Raw genomic sequence first — 14,034 nt, forward strand, 5'->3', positions numbered from 1 at the left:
CGTTTGTGCATTTGGCTACGTAAAGCTCTCACACGATTCTAACACCTTGAGGTTCATAAAAGCACAAGTCGATATTTCCAAATTTCTCAATCACTATTCGATTCTCAAGTGAATCTAGATTAAAACGATCTTTATTCTGAAGGCAGTAGGGATCATACGATTGGTAAGTGTCAGTCACCAGCGCCTTAGTTCTAAGATATCTGAACACGTACACTAAGTGCGTTTTCACATTATCCGATCCGATGACGGATTTTTGACCGATATCCTCTGTAATAAAGGCACTATCATTGATTTTTGTCTATCCTTCATCCTTCCTACATCTGATATCGGATCGGACAATGTGAAAACGCTCTAACGCCTTAACAATAGAGGCGTGCTAATATATTTGTGAACATCTCAGCGATATGTACATATTTGAAGACGGTTGTACGTGAAGTAGGTACTTACCTAAGCTATTACGTGAGGCGTCGGATCGTCGGATACAGGCAGTTTGCATGTTGCATCTCTATGCTATTATCGGGCTTGCCACGATTAACCTATTTTCAGTTCTAACATGGGTAATCGTCTTTCAAAAGAAGTATACTTTACTTCTAAAGATTTTGAACACATGAGTCATCAATGGAGTGTTTATAAAAACTTGATATGAGTGTAATGTTGGTACTTTTTTAAAGCTCAATCGTGTCACGAGCTTAAAATAAGCTTGAGTCTCGACTGTGATGACGATGAGTCTTTTTATGCTTTTATGAGCATAACTGATCTATGAAATATCGAATATCGAATTGAAGCGGTTTTAGTTCTAAAGAAGTATAGGTACTAAAGTTCGAATCAGGATCTACTTTGTGACTACCAAAGAGCATTGAATCACTACGTTTGTGACTACCATACCAACCTCATTGGAGGCATTTTAAAATGGCTAGCTGGAACTGACAATTCTACTCACAAAAAAAGTAAAGTGTCACAAAATGTCAAACATCATTTACCATCAAAATAAAAAAATAAACTTTACACATTTCTTATATTTCAATATTTACCGGCGGTTTTTCTGTAAAATATTAGGGACGATTACAATTTTACCATTTACTAAGTGAAATGGAGACCCCATAATTAGAAAACCCGTATTTTTTGTGGATTGTTTGTGCAGTTTTACTAAGTATGGATAACAAAAAATAATTACTCAATGGAGGAAGATTTACTTGATGAAAATGCGATTTCACCTCAGTAAGTAAAATAGTGATATTATTATAGTTACTTTACGACTTTTTGAAGTACCAAATTATGTAGAAATTTACATGCGGTTTACGTGCATGAAAATCCGAATAGATAAAATATTATCGACGATATCAAAGTGGACGTCAACTATGGTAAGTTTGTTTATAATTTTGGATACTCCTTTACCATAAGCTCAGACCTACTTACCTATAATCTTAACCTATGTAGGTACAATGCAATACAATTTACCTACAGAGGTAATGTTTTGGTACCTAGATATCTATAGGTATGTATTCAACTATCCGCTATAAGGAGGCTCTGTCTTTATCCTACACATACGTAATTAACATTAATGCAAGCACATTGTTTCTTATGCATAGACTAGGTATATTTACATATGTAACTCCGTATAGATGGATAAAGTCTAAGAAAAAAATGTACCTCAAAGCCGTAGAGAAAAAGGTATGGTGGCCTAGATGGCGTTACACCTTTGGAGAACGCTCGGCTAGATGGCGCTAATATTAATATTTGACATTTTAACACATATCAAGCTAACAATATGGGCCAAATTGTCAAAACTGAGGTTCAAAAGTTTTAAGCTTATGTCGAGAGATGGCATTCGCTGTGATGGCGTCTATGCACTGTGATTACACATTTTACTTTGACAGTAACTCTCTATAATACTCGATCCTCTTTGCTTTAAGCTTAGGTACACGGTCTTCATTCTCGACTAATTATTATTAGATATTATGTTAACGTTCTACTTCTAAAACATTTACTTCTATATCAAATTTTGGGAGACAATTTTCCATAGACTATAGTTTACTACAACCACACCGTCTATAACCTGCCATTGCTTTACAGAGATGAAGCGGAAAAAACCTCGAAACCACCCGAAGACACGGTCGAAGAATGGGCCCCGTGGCGACTCGTGGTGTCCATTAAGAACCCCCACGCACCCCCGCCTGTTGCCGTGAGGTCCCCTCCCGATGGACACGCCTGGGACATTGCTCAGGTTAGTCCCCCAAGACGCCATTGAAAAATGGACCCTGTGGTGACTCGCGGTGTCTATAAAGAACCTCATGCCCATGTGACACCCCTTGAGTTACAGGCGTCCATAGGTTTTGGTGACCGCTTTCCATCAAGCGTACCGTACGCCTGTTTGGCACCGAGGTGGTATAAAAAAAAACTTCCACGTAGGCTCGCACTCCCGACTGTTGCCGTGAGATTCCCGTCTGGACACGCCTGGTTAGTCTCCCAAATCCCCATAAATATAGTTAAGGGTGCCTAATACTGTAATATCTGTGATAAGTGCCTTTCCAAACGGACTTTTATTAAAATATTACATGGCGTAGTCGGTAGGATGGGCCCTGTGGCAACTCGTGGTGTATATAAATGTATTTGCTCACTGTATGGACTTTAGTCTGAAATAAAGATATTTTATTTTTATTTTTATTTATTTATAAAGAATCCCCGCACACCCCGGGCTTTTTCCGTAAGGTCTCACTCTGGACAAGTCTGGGGTAGGTATTGCTCAGGGTTGTCTATTGTTTGCCCGACAGTCATTTAACATAATATTCATATGCCCGAATCTAACTTGCCTGAATTTCATTTGCCCGAATGATTTGTTTACCATAAAAATTGTATGACATACTGGTTGTTTACCCGAATATTACCTTCCATAATCATACAATGCCATACTATTTGTTAGCCATATTATTAAGTGCAATAATATGGTTTAATATAATATTCAAACGCCATAAGCAATTCTTGCCATATTAATTGTTGCCCATATTATTACCTAACCTACTTTTTGATAGCAGTTTCATTTTCCAGGGGGTCACAGTTCTAACCTAACCTAACCTACTTTCAGATAGCATTTTTATTTTCCGTGGGGTCACAGTTCTAACCTAACCTAACCTACTTTCTGATAGCAGTTTCATTTTTCAGGGGGTCACAGTTCTAACCTAACCTAACCTACTTTCTGATAGCAGTTTTATTTTCCAGGGGGTCACAGTTCTAACCTAACCTAACCTACTTTCTGATAGCAGTTTCATTCTCTAATACTTCTAGTAGTGTCGTCTCTGTGATAATTACGCATTTCGATGATTCTGCCAAATCACATTATGGAAATTGACTTTTCTGGTCGCTAATTTGGATGACAAATGATGGTATGGAATGTGGTAATTACTGATTTCGATGATTCTGACAAGTGACATTATAGGAACTGACTTTATGGGAAACAAAGTTTCTGGCACTTGATTAATATAGTAAACAATGATTATGGCATAAGATGTTATGAGAAACAATTTTATGATTGTTGAATAGGGTGGCAAATAAAATTATGGCAAATGAAATTCTGGCAAATGGGGGTATCCCATTGCTCAGGTTAAGTTCATAGACTGTATGCAAACGGTTTAAATGTGAATAGATAACAGACAGGCTGATGCGATGATATTTCACAGCTATGTACTGTCATTACTGTCAAGCTAATATGCTAACACTGCTGCTTCAGTCACCGTCATAAATAAGTGATGCTTTCTGTACCTTGTCGCTTTAATCGTTTATTGATTTATTGATTTATTCATTTAATATCAACTCTTGCGGGCTTACACTTGCGGGTTAGACAATTTCGTATACTTTTCAAACAAGACGTTAATGTGGCAAGGTGCAGCCCGTCGTCACTCCATAGTAGATCACCCATGCAAGCGATGGTTGCCAACATTGCGAAACAAAGAAAATCCTACCGAACTAAAATTACATCTATTGCCATACACTAAAGTTTATTATATTTTGGTAGCACGAATCTACGTATTTCCTTCAAAACGTCAAACATAATGATCTCGTAAGTGACGTAAGTCTCGTAACTCGTTGTTGCAATTCTGTAAATAATAAAATAACTATAGTTTATTATTGAAATTTTGGGAAAACCAATAAGAAAGTGTGAAATTTGTGATGTTAGACATTTGAAAAGGTCAACCTGTGGCTTATTTTTGCCTAGAATTGCACTGAATACAAACAATATTTTATGCGATATTTTCATTTTGATTTGCTAAAATTTACTAATTTAATCAATTTAAAGCAGTACACAACATGCAGTTCGTGTATCTACGATTTTAACGAAACATTTTGTAAATGTTTTTTCGTAAAAAAAAAATAACCTAAAATACGAATAGAGTGTGACCAACTTATCGATAATCTCTTTATTTCAGATGTCGTTTATGGGTAAAATTTACAAGTAATGAAGATTTGGTATATTTACCCATCTCCTGTATGCAGATAATGTTGGGCAAAGGTTTTCAGGACTTTCTGCAGTAAATATTAAAATGAAGCAACAAATATTGGCTTGTAGCTAAACACTTGATTAGGAGGCAGTGCCACTATTAACGTCATACATGGTAAAAACATAGGAATTAAGATTCTGCAAACAGCTCAACTGAGAAGTGCTGCAAAGTAGTTGGAAAATTCCTTCATGTAAAAGAAAAGTGTTGTTATATTTTGCTATTGTTTTATTTATCTTAGGCCCACTTGCACCAACCACTTAACTCAGGGTTAGTGGGCTGTCATCTGTCAAATTCCATATAAAATGGTGGGTTAACCCTCGGGTTAACACTCCATTATCGTTGGTGCAAGTGGCCCTTATACAGGGGCGTATTAAAGGCGGAAGGTTCTGTTTAGGGGAGCAAAGCAGCATTTTTTTTTAAATTTCATACTTTATCGTCACTTAACGGGGCGGTAAAGCTGACTGGCTCAGGATGCCAACGCCAAATCCTTGAAATACTCCTCTGAGCCTTCCCTGAAATTTTTCTTAAGTATAAAAATTTTCTGTTAAGGATCACCATACTGCAAAATATCGTATATATATCGATATCGATAAATATTAGGGGCTGGGTTTGTCAAGCCCTAGCGATTTTTTTCTTGGTTTTGGTAGCAGTGACATGACGTCATGACCGTCAAAAAACGCTTGCATGAGTCGGTTCGAGGCTTGTTCGAGAGTGCCGACTCTTAAAACGTAGTATCAATACTCTTTGGCAAAGTATATAAATCCACTTATTTTTGCCGGTGTCTGTCCATAAGTTTAAATATACGTCATATCATTTGTATATTGTTTATATATTAAATTCGTGTTTGTTTCTGCGCTGCAGGTTCTAAAAGCAGCCTATCTCCTTTCAAAACCACCCAAGAAGGTAAACTTCGCTGACGAACAGCAAATGCGATGCGTCTACTCTCTCATCTACGACGTTTTCCGATGTAAGTACTCATACGTAAAAAAATGGGTTAGATTACGATTCGCAGGATTTACTGCAGAACATCAAAATTCGAGTATAATAAGAGAATCCGACGAAACTGGAAATTAGGTAAGTGCAGAACTAACAACATTTTTTGACAAAAACAATATCTTATTGCTTATAATTTTTTTTATAACTAATTTGCTTCAATTCAGTGTAAATTCGATAAATGTATGAAAATTACTATGTCTTTTTTAGGTACTTGTTCACCTTGAATGTATATTTCTTACAGTCATGAAATCAGAAAAAGGGCAACGTTTTATGATTTTATATTTAAATATCATGTAATAAACCCGTTCAATAAAAGGCACTTGGAATGTCGTTTATTTGGAAATAAAGAAGCTATAAAAACGCACACAATATCGTAGCCATATTCGTGCCACAATTCAGCATGGTTTTTCAAGTTCATTTATGTGTTCTATAAAATAAAATTTGACAGTGAAGAGCATAAGTCTGCAGTCTGATCAGATGGCAGTGTTATCACTTGCACGCCATGATCACAATTAAAGTACCTAAACGTATGTATTTTCATACAAGTAGATAAGTTTGTCTTTGTATCAAAACAGCCTGTGGTATCAAAACCACAACTTAGGTTGGTCTGAATTTAGACAAGTATTATTTTTTCAGTTTTTAATTACCATCAAACCATACTAATATTATGAATGGGAAAATGTGTGTTGTTTGTTTGTACCTACGTCTTTCACGGCAAAACGGAGTGACGAATTGACGTGATTTTTTAAGTGGATATAGTTGAAGGGAAGGAGAGTGACTAAGGCTACTTTTTGTCTATGTCTAACTCCCCACTTCCCTAAAATGGGGGTGGAAGTTTGTATGGAGAATTCCGCAATTTTCGAATTTAGTGCGAGCGAAGCCACGGGCAATATAGCTAATAGTTCTTAAATAAGAGTTCATGGCGTCCAAACGTTCACATATACTCGTAATCTTGTATCATATTTCAGAATCAGTCACATTGCGTGTTCCTACCCTTATAGGTATGAATACCCCTCGCCACTAGAAATACAAGAAATATCTGATATCAGCCATTTCGCACGAAAGCAGATTGTTTTTCGGAATACGTATCAAAGTGTCATCGCGGTAAAGTTAGCGCCTGGCCGTAAATAACGTCACGCCACGCTTTTGCTAACGCAACTTTGTACTAACGGTTTTACATAAGATGGAACTAACGCAAAATTGTAGTAGATAAGTAGGACGAAAGGGGAGGACCCAAGAATTTTAAAATATGACTTTAGCTCTATAGAAAATGACATAATAAAGAAAAAACATTTATTTCAGATCTTGAGCCCATATTAAAATATAATAAATAACACAAACAAATTAAATTAAAATGAATTGTAAAATGAAATTAAATAAGATGTAAAATTAAATTAAATTAGATGTAAAATTAAATTAAATTAGAAGTAAAATTAAAATAAAATAAAATATAGACATATATTATGGACCAATAAGTCTGAAATAAATGATTTTAATTCAATTCAATTCAATGGACAGGTAAGATACAGCGGTGTAATTGCGACTGGGGGATAAAAGCAACTGATCAATTTGTTCCATGTTTGCATTATTAATTTGAGTGTCCACTGGTTATATATGGTACGCGTGTTCTGGATACATAAAGGAACTCAACTTAATAGTGTAATAATGGAAAAAAAAAATCAGTTACAAAAGCCCCCCAGTCGGGATTTGTCCCGCTGTACCTTAAGTATTTTTAGGGTTCCGTACCTCAAAAGGAAAAAACGGAACCCTTATAGGATCACTTTGTTGTCCGTCTGTCCGTCCGTCCGTCCGTCTGTCAAGACCCTTTTTCTCAGGAACGCGTGGAGGTATGAAGCTGAAATTTATATCAATTACTCAGGTCTACTGTCCCTTGAAGCTGTGAAAAAATCAAACTTCTAAGCCAACGCAATCAAAAGATACAGCCGTTTATGCCGCAAATTTTCGACACTTGCAAGGGAATCAAAACCTACAGGGTGCTTCCCGTGAACTCAGAATCTTGAAATTTGGTACGAAGCAACGTCTTATAGCATAGATAAAGGAAAAATTACGAAAACCATAAATTTTTAGTTACATCACATAATATATTTTTTTTTAATAATTTTAACCTTACTACCCATTTCCTCATAAACGCGTAGAGGTATTAAATTGAAATTCATACCAAATACTCAGGTCTATAATACCTTTAAGCTGTAACAAAATCAAACTTCTATGTCAACGCAATCAAAAGAAACAGCAATTTAAGCTGCATATTTTGAAACTCGCAAGTACTCGCAAGGGAATCAAAACCTAAAGGGTACTTCCAGTCGACCTAGAATCTTGAAATTTGGCATGAAGCAACGTTTTATAGCACACATAAAGGAAAAATTCCGAAAACCTTAAATTTTTAGTTACATTACAAAAATACCATAGTTATGACTCGATTGTCGTAATGAACGAACTTTGTAAACCTTGCAGGTTTGTACGGAACCCTCGGTGCGCGAGTCCGACTCGCACTTGGCCGGTTTTTTATATTTTATGTGCTTACCTATAATGAAATATACTTTACATAGGTATGGTTAAAAATTTGACATACTAATCTTCGTCCATTATACCGATATTTTAGTAGCCCTATCACGAGTTTTAGACTAGGTACGTATTTACTAGCATGTGCCTATCTTACTTTCTACAAATCTGTATCAAAAAAGTAACGGACACGCTAGCGATTATATTAGTTCCGGATTAGACTTATATTGACCGGGATATAGACCGTGATTAAGTACCTGTTTGATTTTTGTCGAGCTCCCGATATTTCGACGCAGTTGCATGCATCATGATCACGGAAAACTGGCGAAGGCAGGTGGATGTCAAAGTTGCGTATAGGTACAGCTCGGTAAAAATCAAAAAGGTAATCACAGTCTATCCCGGTCAATATACGTCTAATGAAAATAACCGTGAATCATTCAAAACTCTTAGTGTCAAACTTGGGGTAGAACTACAGGCTCAGAATGTTATTTAAGTTTTATCAGTTCATCGCGGAGGAGGCCATTTTGTATTATAACCGCAATAAACGACCTGACTTTTGAAACTAACTATCAAAGTAGCCTCCTATGACATGATATACATGTATTTTAATGGTAACTAGATGGTTTAATTTTACTGGCAAAGTTACCGCATAATGGACAATTTAAGGTTGTACAGTCGCGTTCAGTTACGTTTTAAATAAACAAAATAAATAAATAAATATTATAGGACATTCTTACACGGATTGACTGAGGCTCACGGTAAGCTCAAGAAGGCTTGTGTTGTGGGTACTCAGACAACGATATATAAATACTTATATACATAGAAAACATCCATGATTCAGGAGCAAATATCTGTGTTCATCACACAAATAAATGCCCTTACCGGGATTCGAACCCTACACACTTACAGGGAGCAAAAATATCTGAACAGAGCATAAAATCGTGTTCAAATAGCACAGCTGAACTAGTTGAAATGACAATCATTGACGCTAGATGCCGAAAGAAACGCAGTCTGGCTCTGTCGCGCCAATACAGACCGATAGAGATGGCTAGCTACGATAACGATATTAACGTAAGCATTTGTGTAGTTAGGTAGGTACCCTGAGCATAACCACACATCTAATATATGAAAGAAGCGCTAAGCGCGTTCCTAGCACACAGTCGAAGCTCGTGTAAGTGAACGCGTACTATGCTTGTATGAGTGAAATATGACAGGTCGACGGTTCGCATTTTTGACAGGCGGTAACTATGAGGTAACCGAGAGGGGGTGGGCGGCACTTTCAGCGGGGAGCGGGAGTGGCCATACTGTACGATAGTACTTTTTATTATACTGTAGCATAACAGTACCTACTGTACTTCATTTACCCATTTTTAGCTTTATTTCTGCGTTCTTATTTTCTATCAGACATATTTATTGCAGAAAAAGAACTCATCTTTATTTGCCATTCGTGTCTTTTACTTTTCTAGTATTAGCGATAAAACCCAAGGACAGATGTTGCATGGCTCTCGAACGAAGGCTTATAAATAATGTTATCGATGAAAGAATACGACGACCGGCCTAGCCAAATGACAATCGTTGACGCTAGAAGCCGATTGAAACTCAGTCGCGCTCTGTCGCACCTATAAGGAAGAGCGATAGAGATATAACATACAGGGTAGCTCATTCAAATCGGTCAGTATGGGAGTCTGAAACTATAAGACATCCAAGATCTGTTCCTAGGAACCATGTCACCGATTTTAATAAAAAGAAAACTGCATTCATACATTAAAAAAAAACTGTACCCAGCTGGGGAATCGAACCCTGTTGTTTTGAAAAAATAGACATACACTTTTTCTATTCAAATATGGATTGTGTAGGTCTTTAGCAGTAAATGTCTCTATGAAACATTATGTCTAAAATTAATAAAATGCATTGATTTCAATAATTCAATTTATTTTAGTAGATGTTCGAAGTGTCCACAATTACAGAAGTAGGTACAGTTAGCTGCAGAGAAAAGTAGACCCCCTTGCATACAAATTTGTATGGCAGCTACTTTTCTCTGCAGCTGACTGTACCTTCACAAGTTGGTGCAGTTTTTTTTTCAAATGTATGAATGCAGTTTTTCTTAGTTTTTTTTTTTTTACATTTGGCTACGTACCCTGATTCGTACTCGTATTGCATATGCCGTGTCATATGATAGAGACTTGTCATGGAAATGGAAAAATGTAGAGCTTTCTGCCAATAATCTTGCGTTTTTGCAAGGTTTGAAGCCTTAAGCACGCAACACATACGACTGAAATAAACATATGTCAAGGCAAAAGCCTTAGTTTAGGTACATTTTGTATGTTTATTCTACATATTTCAATTTGAATATGATGTTTTAATACTATTGTTACAGACAAGTCCATACTAGAACAAGCAATAGAGGACATCGACTTTTTCGGGGACTTCCCAGAGGTAATAATATTTATAATTCTGGACATGAATTATAATTATATTGTCCCAGCTGACCATAAAATATAGCAGATACCCATATAATGCAGCTTCGTCTACTAGAGTAGCAAGCCATCAAGAAATTACAATATCTGACTGATATTAGTTCGTTTTCACATTATCCCATCCGATATTGGATGTAGGAAGGATTTCAAAGGCAAAAATCAAAGATGGCGGCTTAAATATATGGGATGTCGGTCCTACATCAGATATCGGACCGGATAATGTGAAAACGCATTTACGGCTTGGCACCGACATTCACGTTCACATTGAACTTGGGCCAGTTAGCGTTATCAAGGCTGCATTTAAACGTCGTTATCAAATGTAATAACTTCTGTATAACTGGATCAGAGACTAAGTAGCTTATGAAGACAGGAAATCTGCAATTCTGCATAGAAGTCTCGAGTCACGATATGCGAGCGAATGTTCGAAAAGAAAACAGCTTTATTGAATTCTCAGACCAGCAACAGCAATCAAAACTATTGTCAAATGAGGGTTTTTTAATTGTTTATTTTTTAAGCAGTTATTTTAAAATTGTGATGTAAGAAATTCTAAAGTCGCTACTTGAGAGTCAGGAAGAATATTGTCAATATCAGTCCTTATCTAACAGATATATCTACCTGCCGGATCCGTCAAGGTGTCCATAAGTATTTACCTTTCTAGACAAAGGCGTGTTGTTTGGATTAAAGTTTCGGTATAAAACTGTACCATTACAATCAGTTCGTTAAAAGCGACCCATAAAGTATTCCTCACTCAGGATTTACAGAAATTAATGAGTTATCTAAGCTAAACAATGGTACTGTTCACCACAGGACAGGCATGTCTAGTTTGGAGACCAGAATAAAATGTAAATCACTATTTTATTTAAATAAACGTTTCAATGTTTCAATTACTGCTTAAAAATGTGTGGGATTTAAAATACTAACGAAGACATTTCCAATACCTTTAATTTAGTAACATAAATGCACATTTATATAACTAATACCAATCTTTATTTGTTACTAGTCTCTGACCGAAGAGTTACAATAAAAGTCGTCCCATCTAACTCGCATTAGGTCGCATGTCCACGATCCGTTTCTTTATTTGAGGACGCTCACGAAAATGACTCTATATTTACGACAAGTTATTTATGTTAGTGGCAGGTAAAGTGGCCCCGATTAAAAAAAGGGGACCGCTAAGAAACCGGTGTTCATACAAATATTATGTAGTTTTTCTCTCTGGAAGTTGATTCTTAATGAAAATGTTTTTAGACAATGTGATATTTTTATCGTACCACCTAGGCAAGTTGGTTTTTTTTGTACATTTTGATTATTGTAAAAATGTGGGACGAGAAAAATTTACCTCGGACTGCTTTTAAAATGCTCCTTTTATCTTATCACTGTAATTGAAAGTTCTAAAAAAAAAACCTTTCATATCATAGGTATTACTTTTTTATATATTCAATCTTAAAGCAGAATAGATTTACCCAAGTTTGAAGTTAAGCGACACATATTAAGTATAGTATGATACATTATTACGGCCGCCAACATACCTACTTAGCGATCCGTCTGTCCGTCAGATAAAAAATCCCAGGAAAATGAGGAGTAGTTTGTATGGAGAACCGATTGTTCCGTACTCTATGAATGTTTAGATTTATCGACTGATTCGAACGGAAGTATTATGTGCGGCGCCCTACTTTTAAATTGGGCAATTCGTGGAAGTTAATTCATTTTGCGGCTTTTTTTCGTTAAGTTTTTGGAACTGCCTTAAATCCGAGTGTGACGTGATTTATCAATTGGCAGCGCTAAAAATTGGTTTGCAAATTCTAAAACTTTTTAAATAGAGAAATAACTTATGTCAAAATCAATACTTGTACATGTGTAATGAAATAAATACAAGTGTCACATACGAGTATTGCGATATATATGTAGAGTAGGCGGAAACGGTATGTAAGCGAAAATAATAAATCAGTTTATAATCAGCCGAGGTGGTTTCATTGTGTGATATCTAGTCATTTACATGGCGCAGTCGGTAGGATAAAAAACGTAAAAATTATGTAAAATAATAACAGCATATTGTATATATATTTATGAGAATATTTCTTCCATACATATTTTTACACTTGACTGATGTATACTTATTCTACAAATTCTTTAGGATACCTACCTAAAATATTTTTTTATTCTTCTATTTAATTAAACAAACATATATTACATTTTTCTAACCCTCAGTACGCCGTCAACCGCCACACAGTCTGGCTTTTCCTCATGGAGCTAACCCGCCGCCGCTGGGGCGCGAGGCCACGAGGCGAGGCCGAACGCGCGGCGAAGCTGTTGAAAGAAGCAGGGTCTCCATTCCAGGACATCGAGAATACTGTCTGGGAGCAAAGGGTTCACTTTGCTGCCGCTATAGCCAGGATACGAATTAAGAATAGGGCTTTCTCGTAAGTTCTACATTTAGTCTACATTCTTAAATGTAGGCTACGGAAACAGTGTGGCTGTTTTTCAATGAGCTGATCCTTCCTCGCTAATGCTCGAGGTCTAACACAAGGTGAACCTGTGGAAAGAAGGTGGGTTGCTGTATCAGGATTTTGAAAATACGGTATGGGTTCATTTCGCAGCCGCTGTAGCCAGAATACCGGTGAAGAATAGGGCTTTCTCGTAAGTTTTTTTCAACATTAGTGTGGGCTAATGTTGACAAAATCAGTGTGACTGTTGCTCAAGGAGCTGATCCTTGGGCGCTAAGACTCGAGCCTGAAGAACAGGGCGTACTCGTATGGTCAAAATGTTTTCGATATTCTTAAATTTAGGCAACGAAAACAGAGTGACTGTTTCTCATGGAACTAACCCGCTGGAACTGGGACGCGCGGCCCAGAGGCGACGCCAATTCGCTATTCTACTTTCATTTTAGAACTGATACTATTATAGTTAAGTAGATTTAGTAAGTACTAGGTAGTTAGTAGTCTCGAAGATCAACACGTATTTAAACTGTTTCAGATTAAGCGAACTTCTGCCACCACATCTGAGGGATGAACCTTTGGCGACGTGTGTCAACAAAGAATCTGTTACTGGATGGGTCAATACTTTTAAAGCCACGTAAGCTACATAACAATTGGCTCCTGACCACAATTTGATAGCGTTCCTCCTGTCCTAACAAAAAGCACCGCTTGTCATAAATTATCCCCCCTGGATCGGCACCAAACTGATTGTGTGCAGAAATTTTACAGATTCACAACTTTATCTTAGTAGTGCAGATGGAAATGTAATACTGTTTTTCTTCTATCTTTTATACTCTCATAGAATCCATGAAGGTTTAATAGATGATATTGGTTTCAGGAAAGTAGCGAATCTTGTGATGAAGCTGCACGAACTGGGTTACTCATACAGTGGATCACGACAGCTGTGTGCGGGAGAGTACAGATTCGACCGCGTGTGCCCAAGGTTTGATAACTTTCATACAATTAGCTCTTTATGCGATCATATTTTTGGGATTTGCGTCTCTTTAACCGTTAAAGTTAAAATGAGGGAAGAGAAAATAAGAAAATGATTTGTCTTACTATGATCATAGGGTT

General features: G+C 36.7%; 1 protein-coding gene across 1 annotated transcript in view; it reads left to right on the plus strand.

The window, feature by feature from the left end:
- Positions 1–1,024: 1,024 nt before the first annotated feature.
- LOC125229210 overlaps positions 1,025–14,034 on the plus strand; it is a 29,634-nt gene continuing 16,624 nt past the window's right edge. Inside the window, exons 1-7 of the mRNA XM_048134005.1 lie at positions 1,025–1,218; positions 2,074–2,224; positions 5,355–5,460; positions 10,390–10,448; positions 12,695–12,906; positions 13,460–13,558; positions 13,799–13,903. Coding sequence (XP_047989962.1) covers positions 1,178–1,218; positions 2,074–2,224; positions 5,355–5,460; positions 10,390–10,448; positions 12,695–12,906; positions 13,460–13,558; positions 13,799–13,903 — 773 coding nt within the window. The 5' untranslated portion in view covers positions 1,025–1,177. The remainder of the gene's footprint in view (positions 1,219–2,073; positions 2,225–5,354; positions 5,461–10,389; positions 10,449–12,694; positions 12,907–13,459; positions 13,559–13,798; positions 13,904–14,034) is intronic.

This window comes from Leguminivora glycinivorella, chromosome 8 (assembly GCF_023078275.1).
Source record: "Leguminivora glycinivorella isolate SPB_JAAS2020 chromosome 8, LegGlyc_1.1, whole genome shotgun sequence".
In the NCBI taxonomy this organism is placed as follows: domain Eukaryota; kingdom Metazoa; phylum Arthropoda; class Insecta; order Lepidoptera; family Tortricidae; genus Leguminivora; species Leguminivora glycinivorella.